At 35.9% G+C, this 16,933-nt stretch overlaps 2 protein-coding genes across 3 annotated transcripts in view; both read left to right on the forward strand.

Moving 5' to 3' along the window:
* The window catches only part of LOC116170828 (growth factor receptor-bound protein 10-like), a 188,285-nt gene that overhangs the window by 11,592 nt on the left and 159,760 nt on the right, over positions 1-16,933 (forward strand). The window lies entirely within an intron of this gene.
* LOC116170833 (uncharacterized protein C1orf198 homolog) lies at positions 11,623-12,423 on the forward strand. Of its 2 annotated transcripts, XM_031487358.1 has the most exons (3): positions 11,623-11,818; positions 11,873-12,159; positions 12,211-12,423. In XM_031487358.1, exons 1-3 carry the CDS (start codon positions 11,785-11,787, stop codon positions 12,310-12,312), a joined length of 423 nt encoding a protein of 140 aa, XP_031343218.1. In that variant the 5' UTR covers positions 11,623-11,784; the 3' UTR covers positions 12,313-12,423. The 2 variants fall into 2 exon arrangements, with proteins under 2 accessions (XP_031343218.1, XP_031343217.1); XM_031487357.1 differs by having other exon boundaries at positions 11,626-12,159.

The raw sequence follows: 16,933 nt of genomic DNA on the forward strand, positions 1-16,933 counted from the left end.
AAAGATCATACTACACTAGATAGACAGCGCTGTATAAATTTTAGACTCTAATAATTTGTCCCGCCACATAAGTCGACTGCGTCCTCCAGCGGCTATGTTTTTATGAGAATAGTACAAACTACCTGGCGGGGTAAGAAGACGCGCGAAATGGCAAAGCACAGTTATTTTTAGAACAAAGGGCTATTGTATGGGATATCGGTGTCATTCTTAAGCACAACCTTGTGTGGGTGTTATAGATGTTTTATCTGGTTACCTTACTGTAAATTAAAATTCCGAATATTCACATCTTGTTTTAAATTAAATTTTTTATCGTAACACAACGAAGTTGAGGTAAAGCTTATGTGCTCGTGTTTCTGTCTGTCCGTCCGTCCGTTCCATCGAGATCTCGGCCCCTGGGCCACCTAGAGACTTCGGGTTTTCGCTAATTGATAGCCGTTATGGTCTATATTTGCCCATTTCGATCAGTTTCATATTTTCCATATTTTGCGCAGACTGTGCAATGCCAACTTTCATATTTATGGAGATATTTCTTTGAAATTATAACCACAGACGCTTCTAGTTCCGACTCACTTTAGCTGGATACAATTTTATTATGTAGGAGGCTAAGCGGGATATCTCGTTTATCCCAATCAAAAAATGCTTAATTACAACAAATCTTAAGTATCGTAGATACGTGAAACTAAAAGTTTTCAGAAATTATGCTAAGAAAAAAGACGCTTTTGCAATTATTAATTTAATCCGAAAATCTGGAAAATGTATTGGTTAGCGCTGGTTAAAAAAAAGCAAAAGGAATATTGTGTACAACCTTTCAAATTATTTCTTTCATTGTAACGTCCTGTCTGTAATAGAATCTACCTTGTCTTGAATGACGGCCCACGTACAAATGTAATTTTATCCCAATGATAGTGAGGAGTGTTCAGTAGGTCATGTTTATGTGTCTCGTGTTTAGACAATAATCACTCTTTGTATTTATGATATGATTCGAACTCGTACGAAGACGGCTTCGGATGAATCAGTTACGTTCTTAACTTTGAAAGCCCCCTACCCCTATAAATATTTTTATGGAACTACTTAAACGCGAAACAACTCTTGCATATACGCTGGCTATCTAGTGTAGTATGATCTTTGGTAGCAATATAACGGAGCCAATCATTAATCACATTTTTTTTGATAACGTGAATTTCTTCTAGGAATAAAACGACTCTAACAGTGCGGGCAAAATTAATACACTTCGACATCGAAAGCGGAGCAATTTAATCGGCATTAAATTATCGGTTTGCCATAATTATAGAGACCGGAAACTGGTAATACTATTTGATTGTGTAATTTCTTGTTTTGACCTCTACAATTGTGGAAAAATAATTACATAGTTGCATGCAGGGTATGTATTAGCGACGGTAATGAGGTCCTCTTGCACACGTGGATTGATCTAATGAACTAGCGCTGTCATAACAATATGTGGATGTTATTGACGACACAGATTGATACTATACAATCCAATTGAAGTGAAGTTAAGATGCGCGATGAGTCATACGTAACTTAGTTGGAATTAAGGTATACCTCCGTATGTATGTTTGGAATGAACCAAAGGATTGTTCCAAAACATTTACATTCCTTCTTATTTGCACACAATCGCAATATCATTTTCGCGATGTTTTAATTAATCCAAAAAAGGAATTCGAATTTAATTAAGAAATAACTACCGCATACTACGGCAGAAAAACAATTAACCACCTCAACCAGAACCCTCTAATAACGAACATAAATCTCAACTGCACGGTTACACAATTAATTACGTAGTATCGTACAATTACTTTTTTTTGCTTTTCTTCAAAAATTTTTCCGTGTTGATAACGGGGTTACGTCAAAGGTCTCAGTTTAATTAACAGATTGAACAAAGTGGGGTCGTTTAATACACAAAATTGCAAAGGGCGATGTGGATCTTTTATGATATTAAAATAAAGCTCTCCGTTTTGAATTTGTAATTTTAAATTACCGCCATCAGACCCGGGGGTAACTTGAACAATGTTTCCTGTGTTGCATATTTACACAATTCGATTTCCATCGCAAGTAAGAGCTTGGCCTCTTTTATATTCGCGTTGTCTATTTTCAATGAATATGTAACGTACTTATTCTTTTTCGGGGTTGTGGTAAAGCAATCAGTGGCGCAAGTTGGACTTTACCCTATTGAGGTGCTAACCTTGTTCTTTTGTTTTGCTTATTAATATGTGCAAACTACACGGGAAGTAGATATGCACTAAAAGGCTTATTCAGTTGTCTTTCTTGACCTCCGGTTTTGCCGACAATGATAACAACTTTTCAATTTTACATGCCACCCCCCTGTATATTCTTACATATTTCCGAGCATATTTCGATAGAACATGGCACTGCAACATTACAATGACACCTCATATGTCATTTTGACATTTTAATTTGAGTATATTTGAATTTTTAATCTAGCGTGTCATGACTATGTTAAAACAATCAATACTCGAGGAGACTTGGAAAAATCGATATGACCGCCTTATGTTTTTTAAAGCCTTTGCATCAAGTATATGTTTTTAAATGGAACAGGGGTGGCTTGTTAGCATATTCTTAAAATGTTTTTACCGCGGTTTTTACCAATAATTTGATACCACATACTTAATGCAATTTTAACAAATGGCTCCGTAATAAATAAAAACGTCAAAATTAAACAATGACGTTGCCTTTATACTTTTAACATAGTCATGGCACGCTATAGGTTAAAATCTCGGTTAAAATTTATATATTTTATGATTAAAATGTCAATGCTGACATATAGGTGTAGTAATGTAGTACCTATATAAGAATATACGGGGGTCCCATCTAAAATTCATGGTAATTTCCAGTGAAAGCGAAGGCCACAAAAAAACGTATGCAACTTTTAATGCATTGTTACATCCCATCTCGCATCCCATACTCGGTTGCCAACTTTAATTTTTTTAATATAAAAAATTAAAAAAGTGATTGGGAGGGGGGGCAACCAAGGAAATTATTGTTTTATTACACAGCATTTGTTTTTTGATGATTATGTTAAATCAAAGCTATAACTCAAATTTTAGTTGAGAATCACTACATAAACAAACGAGTAAAAAAAACGATCATTTGAGATATAGAGATGCAATTCCAAACTGCCCTACGAGTAATCCTTCTGTGCAAATTTTCAGATACTTACTAACATCATTTTCCCATGTACTCACCTAAGTATCGATTCAGCTTGTCGTTTGACACCATGTATGCCGAATTTTATTTATTTTAATGATAAGTGATATTATTATAATAATGAAAATAAAATGCTTATTTTGATCATAAACAATTTTAAATATTATATAACATTAATAATAATTTAATTTCAAATAATTTCTTGGTGATCATTTTAAAAGTACAAAAACATTTTTTAATGATTTTAAAAGGCCATAGACAATCCATAAAACTCCGATATTTGAATGTGCACCTTTATAATATAGGAGTTAATTACATGCGGTAAAAATACAAACGTAACCTCGAATGTAACAAAAAAAATCTAAAAATTCTAGAATATTTATGATTATTGACTCAAAAATAACAGTAAACGGTAATAATGGACTTACAGAGCAAAATATTTCAGTTTGCTGTTTGTTGTCAAGCACAACTTGTGTATTCAAAACAAGAAACAGCATCAACCTCGACATTAACAGAAATCCTACCATAAGATTATTACATAAATAGATCATGAAAAATGTAAAGAGCAATTTCTCAAAACACAAACCGAAAAATGGAACAGTTAAGACCGAGGTTTCGATTCTATCATCGAGCGAATGCGAATCAGTAAGTAATATTGATGATAATCTCGACAATAATTGCTAATTTCACATGGAAAAGGAAAAAAGCCTAAAGAGAAGTTACAAAAATAAGCAAACTGTTGCTTTGCATAGACGTGGAAGTAAGCACAAATGGTAAATCCGCCCCAACTGCGATACGGGCGAAAGTGTATATCTATTTTATGTATTACGCTTGACATTGATTGCACATGTACGAACACCTCTAAAAGGTTTATGCATTCATAAGCATATTTTTGCATATTTATTGCTGGCCAGTTATTACTAACTTTACATGGTTTTCTTTCGTTGGTTCGTTACAAACAGTTAAAATTCAAGTTCTCGTCTAGTTGGTCGCGAAACATAGGTGGTTTGAAAATGAACCAATTAAGTTAGTATACCTGATTCAGAATTCAATGTACCAAAACTTATTTCCCGAGTTGTTTCCATTTCCATTATACCTCTGCCCTTTTTTTTGGAAAAGTTCGATTCTGAAAAATCACGATCAACATCACGCGAGCACCGGAAATATTTTGAACGAGATATTGAATCCCCAATTTAGAATTCAATGTACCAACTCGTAGATATTGCACTTTTACTATTTATATTCTAATCCGAAAAATCATGACCAATTTTAATAAAACATTCCGACAATTGCCAACAAGATACGATGATTCGCATACGATTTTCAGTAGGGGAATTTTTTGTTACTCAGCTCGCATTCGGAAACACGACTTTTAATACAGCTCATATTCATTAGCACTGGTTGAAATCGATTGGCGAAGGTTTGACAATCGCATTTATTTATAGATATTTTTTTAAATTTTAACCAAAGATTCTTCTAGTAAAGACAAACATATCGCATATTCAAAGTTAGGCTTACTGCCTTAACTTACAGTGTTTCGAATAGCTTCCGGGTGAATAAAATGAGTTTAAGTAAATTTCTAGGTAATTCATACTTGTAGCTACTTTTTAGACGATTCTGCAGCAAAAAAACTTAAAAGTTTAAAAAACTGGAAGACAAGTTGGAAAACACTTAAGTAATATAAAAAATGAATTTGCAACCCTTTTGCATAAACGGAACATGTGAAAAATGGAAAAAAAACAACAATACGCAATAATTATTCTCACACAATTAAATTTATTTCCAATCTTCTCAAATGTATGCAAATTTGTGTGCAAATTCGGGTGCAATGAAAAAGAATGCAACGACCGAACTTCTGCAGTCGCTCATCCTAAATCGAGCCCTAAATAGTAAATATTAACCGCGCACTAAGCTGCTAGATATAGTTGTTTAACTTTAACATTATTCATTATAATTGTGGTTTATTGGTGTGTTCATTCTTTGAAATTAAGTTTGTTAATGTCCCCTTTTCAGATGGCCATCTTACATTGTTCCCGTCTTCTTCGAAACTAATTTTTCAATTACGGGAGGCACATACAGAGGTAAGTAGGTTTCTCAGCATTAAAAAAATGATGATTACTTTATTGTGATTTTTCCTCGGATTTTTCTCGAGTTTTTTTTATCTTTGCGTTGTCAACAACATTGTTGATACAAATTCGGCATCCACCAATGTGGGTCCCTTTTTTTTAACATTTATGTTTCAATTACAAAACAAGGAATTCGGCAAAATAACATGTTAACAAAGCCAGATAAGCAGCGGTATTCTATATATTTTCCATACGTAAGTGCTAGCAATATCATCACTTATTTTTCTGGCTGCTCGTATGCAAACAAATATGTCTTAATTGATTTGTTTTGCAATTGCATTAGGTAACTGCTGTAGTACCCGAAGTGGTACCCTAATTAAACAACTCTTTGGAAACCCCTCGTAACACTTCTCCATTATTTCAGTATTACCCGCGATAATTGCGCACCTATTGAGGAAAGTAACTGAAGCTAAATTTTTTGTCGACGAAATAGAAGTTTGAAGTTTTGTCCTAAATTTAATTTGGTTTGTAGGTACTTTATTATTTTAATTTCGTTTGTGTATGACACATTTTTGCACTACTTAAGTACATTTCTTGTGCCATTTTTGCTATTTTTTCAACGTCTGCCTACCGATTGGCAGGAGAGTGCCTCGCTCAATACTGATAAGGTGGTATCACAAACAATTCGTGATTGCGGCTCGCTGCAGACACTTGTCTCTGATTACCGAGACAGCTATGGAAAAAAACGTAAAGGATCATGCAGATGAAACGCAAAAACATGAAAAAAAACTAAATGTACACTTTTACACATTCACCTTATCATTAGTTTTTCTAGTAAAGATGTTACAAGTCAAATTAATTCGCAGTCAAGCCAATTACGCTTAACCTTGATAACCATATCTGAATACCATTTGTCTTTTTCAAAACAGTGTAGAACGATAAAGCTATCGTTACATTTTGGTTCTACCTGACTCAGGACCCGTCTCCGATAACACAAATTTAAAATACAACTCACTGTGCGAATACCTATTTTGCGATCACATCGTCGCCGATTTTATGCAGCCTACGCGATTAACGTCCATCAAGCATAATTGATTTTCCGAAACAATTGATGATGATTATTTACGACTCTCATTTTTTACACATTTAGGTTATTAGGTAACTACGATTTATTTATCGTATGATGCAATCAATATCAGTTTCGTATTACGCTTACGAGAAAAATAGGAATATTGTTTACTTACGATTGTGCCTGTCGTGTCTCGTCAGCACCCCAAAATCCATTTTGAATAAACGCTATTTCCTAACACCTATTATTATCACTAAGTACATCCCGTATACTAAACATTCAGTGCTAAATAAGGTACCTTTAAACACCGCACTAAATCAACACCAACAATAACAGTTATTGCAACACTTTTCGAAATATAATTAACTACAGTTAAACGACTACCTAATTCAAACACTAACAACAATCACTATTAGCTACATCAAATCAAAAACGAAGATTGGCTAAGGGCACCTTCACTACAACAGTACGTAAAAATGGCGCGAAACGTATTTACTATTCAATCGTTCAACGTAGAGTACAACTACATTGAAGAATGACTAAATCCGAACTAGAGAGAGAGCCGAAAGCGGTAAAATACGCGACCGCGCACACGTTAAACCCCGACAATTTTCCTCCTGGCTCGGTGAGTGCTATGCCAGCCAATTCATTGGTTAGTAGATTACAAACGTCAATGTATTATCTGTACGAACGTACACCTTTTGCACGTGGGCGAGCTGTAGTAGTCGCGTCGTAAATAACGTTATTTTTGTTTATGTTTACATAGAATGGCGCGGTATTATGCGTGCTCTCATTTGGCTACAATTCAGTTAAATTTGTTTAGTTCATGTAGGTAAATTATATCTCGTTAAGGGGATTTCGCAATCGAAATAAATAATTATGATAACATGAGGTTGAAACACGCACTTTCTCTTTTACTTGTAATCATTGGAAAATAATTACAGGGCAGCAACTGCTACCAATTAAAGAGGCTGTTACTGAAATATATGTAAAAGGATATTTTATGGAAAAGTAAAATGTAAACGCACCCCTATTTGCGCATGTGAAAATTGCAATTTTACATTTGTGATGGAGTTCCCGAGACTCTCCATAAGGTTTTAGAAAGAGTTGTTCTGATAATTAAATCATAAAAATCAATTTTTAAAATATAGGGGCCAACTTCAGGCCCCCCCCCCCCCAATTGCGTAAAAAAGTTAAATTCTGAAAAGATTATCAATAGTTTTAATGTTTCTGAATAGTTCCGTGGAAGATCAATGCATATATGTTCTAAAATAACGAACAAGCAAAATCTTATAATGAATAATTGCATAACTTGTGTAGGGTGATCCCAAACTGTGGGCAGAACAAAAATTGTTCTCAACTATATTTTTTATGGCGTGAAATATTAAATTGCATAAAACTTTTTGATTGATACTGAATTAAATGCAAAACTTCATTATAAAAAGTTTCAGTGGGTTTGAAGGACCATCCAACACCTTTATACAGAACTTTAAAATACCAAATAGGTACCTACAGGGGCGATTGCCACCTGGCCCGTAGGTCATAATGGCCCGTTGGAAATTTATAAGTATGTGCCGTATTTAGTTTCTTGCACTATTAATAAATTATTAACACGTTTCTCTAATTGGGGTTGATGTTAGGTTGTTAAAAAATTCTGTTTTTATTTAAGTGTTTTACAATGAATTTATCATTTTTTGTCGTATTTTGAAAGTGCTGAAACACAATTATAGGCGATGCGCCTCGTTGGGATTATGTATATTTTGTTACTTTTAATTATCAGCTGCAATTTAAAAAAAACTATATTCTAATTGATTTTCGAGAAAGGAATACCTTAAAATGAAGCAAATTGGCTCGTTACCTATGCAATTCCACCTGGCCCGTAAGTACCCAGTCCGCCCCTGGGTACCTACTCTTATATCACCAACGACAAGTTGTACAAAATCAAAAAGTCTTTGTAAGTAGTTTATATTATATTCCTTCAACCTGAAAAACCACTTTTAAAACCATAACACGCGACGTCATACAATTTTGTTATTATACAGGGTGACAATTTGAAAACTTACCACCACCCATATCTTAGTAAATAAACGAGATATTTAAAAAAATCAAAATCCGTTTCGGTAATTCGGAGGGGGAATCACAATGACATAGTTGGCGACGCACCCCCTCACACCCCCTGCGCCCCAGCCACCCCAACTTTTAAATCTTAAATAGTGACCCCCATGTGTGATACGTCGTTGGAAAGCTCTGAAAAAATGCTTTCCAACCATACCAAATAGCATTACATTTAGGTTAGTAATTATCGTGCAAATCAAAAAATAAACTAATATGATACATTTGAAATCTGTCGTATTTAAAACGCAACCGGCGAACATAGACGAACTAAGACAGAGAATAATTCAAGAATGTCGAAATATTGCAAAACCAACATTTGAAAAGGTTCGACAAGAGTCTGAGAATAGATTATAACTGGCGATCAAAAATGAGTTGCTGTCGAGTCGGCTTTGGAAGTTCAAGTTAAATACGATTTTCCATGTTTATTTTTTGATTTGCACGATAATTACTAACCTAAATGTAATGCTATTTGGTATGGTTGGAAAGCATTTTTTCAGAGCTTTCCAACGACGTATCACACATGGGGGGTCACTATTAAGATTTAAAAGTTGGGGCTGGGGGTTTTGGCTGGGGCGCAGGGGGTTAGAGGGGGTGCGTCGCCAACTATGTCATTGTGATTCCCCCTCCGAATTACCGAAACGGATTTTGACTTTTTTAAATATCTCGTTTATTTACTAAGATATGGGGGGTGGTAAGTTTTCAAATTGTCACCCTGTATATAAGGTTTTCCCTCCGGTTTAACTTCCATTTCGGAAAGTTCAAGAACTGATGAGGAGCTATCCAGAACTCTAGGTAGAAACAGGTACTTTCTCCCCAAGAAAATGTGTATTTCTCAAAACCAAATGTAAAAGTCTTTCATATCTTTTTATGAAACGATGCCAGCCAAAACTGTATTCGAGAAACTTTCAGAACGCTTGAGGGGCTAGTTGGAACTCCAAATCAGAACTGAAAAATTTTACCAAGGAACGGCTCAAAAACGGCCAATAGGTACGGCGAAAAAAATTTACAATACTAAAGATTAAGTTTAAAATGGCGTTGTGCGTTTGGTAACATTTCTGGGGAATCTGACTGCATTCGAATACGATGCGTTGTCCTAATTCTTCTAAAGATTGAGGTCGCGTTTGAATCCCTTCACTCAAAGGTTGAATAAATTCTAGATTTCAAATGGCCCCACAAGAAAAAACCTAACGGTGATCTAGCTGGCCACTAGATAACGTCAAACCCATCTATCAGCCGGTCCGTAACTAGATATGACCGCGCCCTTGGCGGCACTTCAAGTTTGCGCCCCCCCCCCACCACACCTGCGCGTGGGGGGTATTAAAAACCCCCCAACAAAAACGCAAAGACCTCCCAGTCCTTCTCCGAAAAATTTCTTAAGTCCAAGGTTTGAAGCTTTTTGATCCGAGAATTTCGCTTCTTTAAAACATGGAGAAAAGATTACATAATACAGTGTGTCCAAGATAAGAATGAACATCATGGACACATCGGAAACCATAACAAGTACACAGTCGGTTAAATTAGAAGAGTTGCGCATTTTAGGACTTAATAAAACGATGTTTTAAAAATGCGGAAATTCCGATCAGTTCCGAAGATATTAAAAAAAACTGAAAGTAACTTTTTTTAAGCTTACGATTTTACAAGATTTTCGCTGCGATGTTTCGTCTTTGAGAAACCATCAACTTCATATTTTTAATGGACCGGAAAAAGTACATAGGTAATGTACTGAGTAGCATTTTTTATTACGAATACAATTATGTATGGTACAATATGTCATTTAGGAGAACAAATTGTTTTTACATTTTGTCAACGCCTACTAAACCAAAATGTTAAAAATTTAGTAACAAGCAATTTTTCTGAGCTAAATAATAAATAATTTAAAATTTTTAACATTTTACGGTAGTAGGCGTTGACAAAATATCAAAATAATTCATTGATGGTTCCTTTAAATGATATAGGTGATAAAGAATCTTATTGTGCCATACATCGTTGTTGATGGTTTCTCAAAAACGCTAATTTGTACAGCTTAAAAAGTTCCTATGAGGAAGTGTTATTTGTTTTTTGATATCTTTTCAAACAGGGGCCGGCAAAAAAATTTTTCGGAACTGATCGGAATTTACAAATTTTTAAAATATCACTTGACTTGTTTGCTTTTCCTTCTTATATTGGACACACTGTATATATTACATTGCCATAAGGAGGCAAAAGGGGGGAAGGGCAGAGGTGAAGGTAAAACCACTTTGTAACGACCTAGCTATTCACAGTCACAGTACGTACAGTATTAACAATCTGGAATAACATTTGTTTAAATAACCTCAATTTTTTTCCTAATACACTAATGTAAAAAGAAATTTTTTCAATGCCAATTTTGCGCCTCCCCGGTAACTGCGCCCTTGGCTAGCGCCCATCTCGCCACCGCCTAGATACGGCCCTGTCTATCTATAAGGTCCAAGAACTGTCTAAAATTCTGTGAGAAGGAGCGCCCCGTTTTGTCAGATTACCGGGAAAAAAAAAAGATCCAACAAGACAATCTATACATAGATACCAGACCAAACGGTTGATTTTGCAGGATGTTGTGTATGTACTCTGCTCTGCTCTGACCAATATCGACAATGATGTCGATTGACTGTACCATTTACAAGGAAAATACATTCCTCGGAAAAACAAACGTTAAACAAGAAATTAACGTTATTCTGGTGTCAAAAACCTGCAAACAACGGTCGGTGTCATCTTCATTGAGTTCTTGTACCAAAGCCAAACTTAGTAGTAGTAGTTAGTAGTTAGTTAGTTAGTAGTAGTAGGTACACATTATACGCATTACTTACACATACACTCCTCGTCTTTCTACAACCGTTTTACAAGTCCTCATTTGCTCCCGGCCAAAGTGAGATGAAAACATACCTTTTTACAAATAAATTTGCAAAAATACGCTAAATAGAATAGAAGTAGAACCAAGAAGTAGTTAAACCTTCATGCTGTTCACTGTTCATTGCTGCATTGTAAAAAATATTCAGTGGAAATGTTTTCAAGAATTATGAAAAAAATATACATCTCCATAACGAAGCATTTGCGGACCCATTTTCATAGGACATTTTTGACTCGAATTTAGCCAAGGAACGGAACATTTTGTAAAGTAAAATGTTGTATCTTTCCTTGCGGGACGCCCTGTATATGCGCATGCCCACCACCGCAGTTACTCTGTAGCCGCTCGTGTACCGTGGTTCGTGTGTGTAATTGTGTATTCTAACCTCTTCATTAAAAATGGGCGAGGTCATCTACCTCTCTAAATAAGCCAATTAAAAAGTTGTTAAAATTGGGGATTATTAATAATAACCCGCATGTGATAATTAAAAAATGTCTCTGCAACACGAAGCCGAGCAATATTTTAGTAAGTTAAACCCGATAGCCAAAAGACTGCACGTTGACTTAAATACCACCAAAGCTGCCTATGACAAATTATGGTCGACACTAACAGAAAACGAACAGAACCAAATCTTAACCGAAAGCATAATGAAGCCGGAGGTGTGTTTAAAGTACAGTGTACTAAATCGCAATGGCGAAATTAAAAACAGTTACGCGTTAAAAATGATTTCCGATGATAACTTTTCATATCGAGACGAGCATTCTGCTCCATTTAGTTTTCGAACGCCTAGTCAGAGAGATCTGAGATTATGCGAAGGTAGTAGCGAAACTGAAAATGTTGTTAGTAAACCGAAAATACTAGCTCAGGTAACATCTTAACATTTTTAGTTTTGTACTTATATGTATTTATATTTACAGATTAGTACCAAGTCAGTAACCTGTGATACGTCTTCGTCATCATTATCATCATCGTCATTCAATTTACCCAAGACTGGTCTTGATTTATTAGACAATTGGTAATATCAGTTAAGTATTTGAGCATAGGTACCTATTTATATTGCACCTTTACACAAATTTGTAATTTATGTATCATCTTTGTAATATCTATTAAACGTTTTGTACAATGTTTCATTAAATGTTTTGTAAAAAAATGTAGCAGGTAGCTTAGTTGTAAACCTCACGCAATTTGGATTCCACCTCTTGTAATGCATACAAGGTGCCCCATTAACTTGGATGTAGCATAGCTTCTCTTATTTGAAAAACAAAAGATCACTTCTTTATCTAAAGAGAGGCTGTCTTATTGCGACAGTTTCAGTTCTCTAGATGTATACCACAGTCTCTTGATTTGTTCGGTTGGGGTTGCCCACTTCAGGGTGTAATCCTGATCACGGCTGTATAGTCCCCTAGTGCACACAAATCAAAATCTTTACCCATTCATTTCAGTATACCTGCTGTATGGTAGAATCACGAGTAATCACATGGTGGGTATACTACTAAAAAATATTGCAAACTATAATCGCAGATTCTGTGCTTAGCCTTTCCCCTCAAATTCTTAGATTAACTGCAAAATGAATATTTCTGAAAGATTATGGCCTAAAGAGCTAGCGAAATTAAGAGATAGGTACCTACAGTGGATAAATTACCAAAAAATATAGTATACTCTTGCACACTTGCCTAAATGTCATGTATTGAGCATGGTAAACCTGGCTTGCGTGTGCGCAAGACGAGCAGCATGGACGAGGAAGACGGGAGGTTGTAAACGGTACTTTGTAATGTCGTGTTTGCATCTTATGCCGGTGTATTTTCAATGTATCCTTAACATATCCTTAACATGTACTGTATTGTATTTGTATGAATAAACGGGCAAACTAAACAGTGGCGACGAGAATAAAATTAACAAAATAGCAGAGTGTAAGCGTGCGTGTGTATCAGACGAGTGACGTATCGTGCCGATAACCGCGATGGCTTTCTTGGGGAATATAGAACAATTTAACACGGCGGCCCCGGAAACGTGGAATATTTACGTGCAAAGGGTGAAATTTTACCTCGAAGCGAACGGGGTCACGGACGCTGGAAAGAAACGCGCAGTTTTTTTAAGCGTGTGCGGCGAGCAAACATTCCAAATCGCGCGAAGTTTATGCATTCCAAATGAACTTGCCGATACGTCGTTCGATCGCTTAATCGATTTGTTATCGACGCATTTCAATCCGAAGCAATCTGAAATCGTTCAGCGTTTTTTATTTAATAAAAGAAACCAAAAGGAGGGTGAAACTGTTTCTGCGTGGGTCGCCGAACTCCGAAAAATTGGCGGGTTGTGCAATTACGGGGTGGAACTAGAAAGACAAATTCGGGATCGTATCGTGTGTGGTGCGCGCAACGAAGCTCTTCAACGTCGTTTACTATCAGAGCCGAATCTTACTTTCCAGATGGCATTCGACACAGTGTTGCCAGGTCTACCGATTTTTCGGTAGATCTACCGACTTCAGCAGTAATCTACCGATCTACCGATTCTGCATACATTTCTACCGAATTTTAAGACTTCACGGTGAAAAACAAAAATAACATTAATTTTCATATCCATATCGTATCTTAGTGGCGGCTTGTCCTAAAGGGCACGTGCCCACTTAATCACCTAGATAAACGGCGGAAATAAATTAGCACAACGATTTAATTTTATTTTTACGTACATTTTCATTTATAACTGATAGTATCAAACTTTCCTTCCGCAGGCAAGTTAGACGTGCCATTCCTCCTTTCTGGCATTCCGCTCTTATCAAGTTCGTAATTGTATTACCTTACCGTCACATCCTTTGCTATTAATACCCTGATATACGTTTGCACTTTTGCTAAAATAAAATGTGTGGATTTTTTACGTTTAGAAAGTTTGTTTTTTTCATTTTTCAGCAATTTTAAGTTATGTTTTGTTCTGTTTTTAAATAAAATTGATAAATTGGATATTTCCACCTTTTAATTAGTAATTGTGCATTATGTATTCCCGTTAAAACCAAATCTACTGAAATTCTTCGAAATCTACCGAAAAATGACGAAGCAGTCTACCGATATTAATTAGTCGCACCTGGCAACACTGGACTCATGTCATGGTTAACTGTCATCTGCTGTAAAATCAATTAAACCGTTGGTTGAGGGTATTTAGTGCGATTAATCGGAAACAGACGTACACTAAGTTTTACGTAATATATAAACAAGAACTTATAACGCAATCAAATTTTTTTCAGAATTGGAACTCAAGAAAAAAGTAAGATTTATTGTTAAAACGTCTTAAAATGGTGACGGCAGTGATATTCTGCAACTATTCGCATATGCAGTTTAAGAAAGCACATATTAACACGTATGTGAAGTTAGCATCGAAAATCCCAGCGTCGGAAATCCAGTATGCGTATAACCAAACTAACCTAGCAAATCTCATTGAATTAAATATTTTTCATTAAAACAAAATATTTAATGGTGGCGTATCACATGTGACTTTAGATTACAATTAAGGACCCATGAGGCCGTCTAAATCCCAAATTCACACTTTTTTTATTCATAAATAAGAAAGTTATTAAGTACGAAAGATCGCGAAATCAGATTACTATATTACGGCCGCTCGGAAAATCCGGTGGCATTTTCAAAACTAGTGGTGGCGTATCACTGTGACTTTAAGATTATGATTAAAGGACCCATGAGGCCATCTAATCCGAAATCACACGTTTTTTAATTCATAAATAAGAAAGTTATAAGTAACGGGAAAGATCGCGAATCAGATTACTATATTACGGACGCCTCGGAAAATCCCGGTGGCATTTTTTCAAATAGTGTGGCGTATCACATGTGACGTTAGATTATGATTAAGGACCCATGAGGCCATCTAAATCCGAAATCCACACTTTTTTTATTCATAAATAAGAAAGTTATTAAGTACGGAAGATCGCGAAATCAGATTACTATATTACGGACGCTCGGAAAATCCGGTGGCATTTTCAAACTAGTGGTGGCGTATCACTTGTGACGTTAGATTATGATTAAGGACCCATGAGGCCATCTAAATCCGAAATCCACACTTTTTTTATTCATAAATAAGAAAGTTATTAAGTACGAAATATCGCGAAATCAGATTACTATATTACGGACGCTCGGAAAATCCGGTGGCATTTTCAAACTAGTGGTGGCGTATCACATGACTTTTAGATTTTGATAAGACCCATGACCATCTAAATTCCGAAATCCACACGTTTTTTTTCATAAATAAGAAAGTTATAAGTACGAGATGCGCGAAAATCAGATTACGTATATTACGACGGCCCGGAAATCCGGTTGGCATTTTCAAACTAGTGGTGCGTATTACAGGGTTGTTAGAATGGGTTACGCCCATAGGGATTTCCTCCGGGATTTCAATGTAATTTCTTTATATTGAAATATTTTCTCCCCTAATTATTTGCAGCTAGTTGTAAATAAGTTTCTGTAGCTTTCAAAATCGTGCGTCTGTCGATGTCCTCATTTATTATTTTTGAATTTGGGAAGTGTTACTAGAAATTAAGTCAATTAAGAAATTTCATTTGGCGTAAAAAGTTACGCGCATGAACGAATTTTTGTTCAATAATTTCACGGCATGAGTGATTTCTGATAGATGCTAATTTATGAAGTAAGGTACCTAATTTCATTATTTCTCGAATTCTCCCACAATAGAAAATACAGGCGGTAAGTGCATCGGTCTAAACATTTTGGGGGGGAAAGCTGGATTTTGTTGAAATGTCTCAGGTTAGGTGTCTCGAATAACGTACTAAAAGTCCAGACCCCCAACTGCGCCGCTCATCGAGCTGTGGCACGTTTTTGCCCCCCAAAATCAGTTTTTCGTTAATATCTCGAAATGTAGCAGGCTTAGAGAAAAACTTTTGAAACAAAAAATGTTCCTCGTAAAATTTCCTACACGATAGCTTACTTGCAAGTTAGTCCAGGCCTAACCGATAGCCTACAGCGTTGGTTTGAGTAGTCTAATATTGAGTTCTTTGATGATTTTTTGTACTTATGGTTGTATGGACGCCTAAATTGATGAAAGACGTACTTCTCACTTATTGTACCATAGGATAGCCGATTTGAACGTTAATTTAAGAAATTTCATCAACATTCTGTTTCCTCTCCATTTTTGCACCTGATGAAAGCATCGGTAGGCGTGGAGACTGAATGCAGCGGCAGTAGGCGACGCTCAACGTATGAGACGTACTTCTGACATGTTACCTTGTATGTCTCCCCTCGCTCCCACAGAATTTTACGAAGCAGGAAGCCACCATCAATAACGTAAGTTGACTTAGTTTTATCATATTGAGTCAAATCACTCTCTGAGAAGATTTTATAGAGTGTAGATTTGACACATTTTCGCATCCCTTTCTCGTCAAACAGCGCCAAGTAGGGGTATGGTGCCAATTCATACTCCAGGTATTTCTTCAGTTGAGCGTCACTTTTCTTCAAAATTGAAATCCTTTTAAACAGTATTAACGGATCCACCAGACGGTTTTCATCGCGCACTTTCATTGTGTTGAGAGCTTTCATGGTGATCACGCAGTCGCTTCTTCTCATTTTAACGGCTGAAAACTTCATTCCATGAAAATGAAATAGTGTACACCGCAGGTAGACTGACATAAAT

Source organism: Photinus pyralis, unplaced genomic scaffold (assembly GCF_008802855.1).
Source record: "Photinus pyralis isolate 1611_PpyrPB1 unplaced genomic scaffold, Ppyr1.3 Ppyr1.4_LG5, whole genome shotgun sequence".
Lineage (NCBI taxonomy): Eukaryota > Metazoa > Arthropoda > Insecta > Coleoptera > Lampyridae > Photinus > Photinus pyralis.

Coding starts and splice junctions, on each gene's coding strand:
- LOC116170833 (XM_031487357.1), top strand. CDS start 11,785: ATGTCTCTGCAACACGAAGCCGAGCAATATTTTAGTAAGTTAAACCCG. Junction 12,160..12,210: donor AACCGAAAATACTAGCTCAG/GTAACATCTTAA, acceptor TTATATTTACAG/ATTAGTACCAAGTCAGTAAC.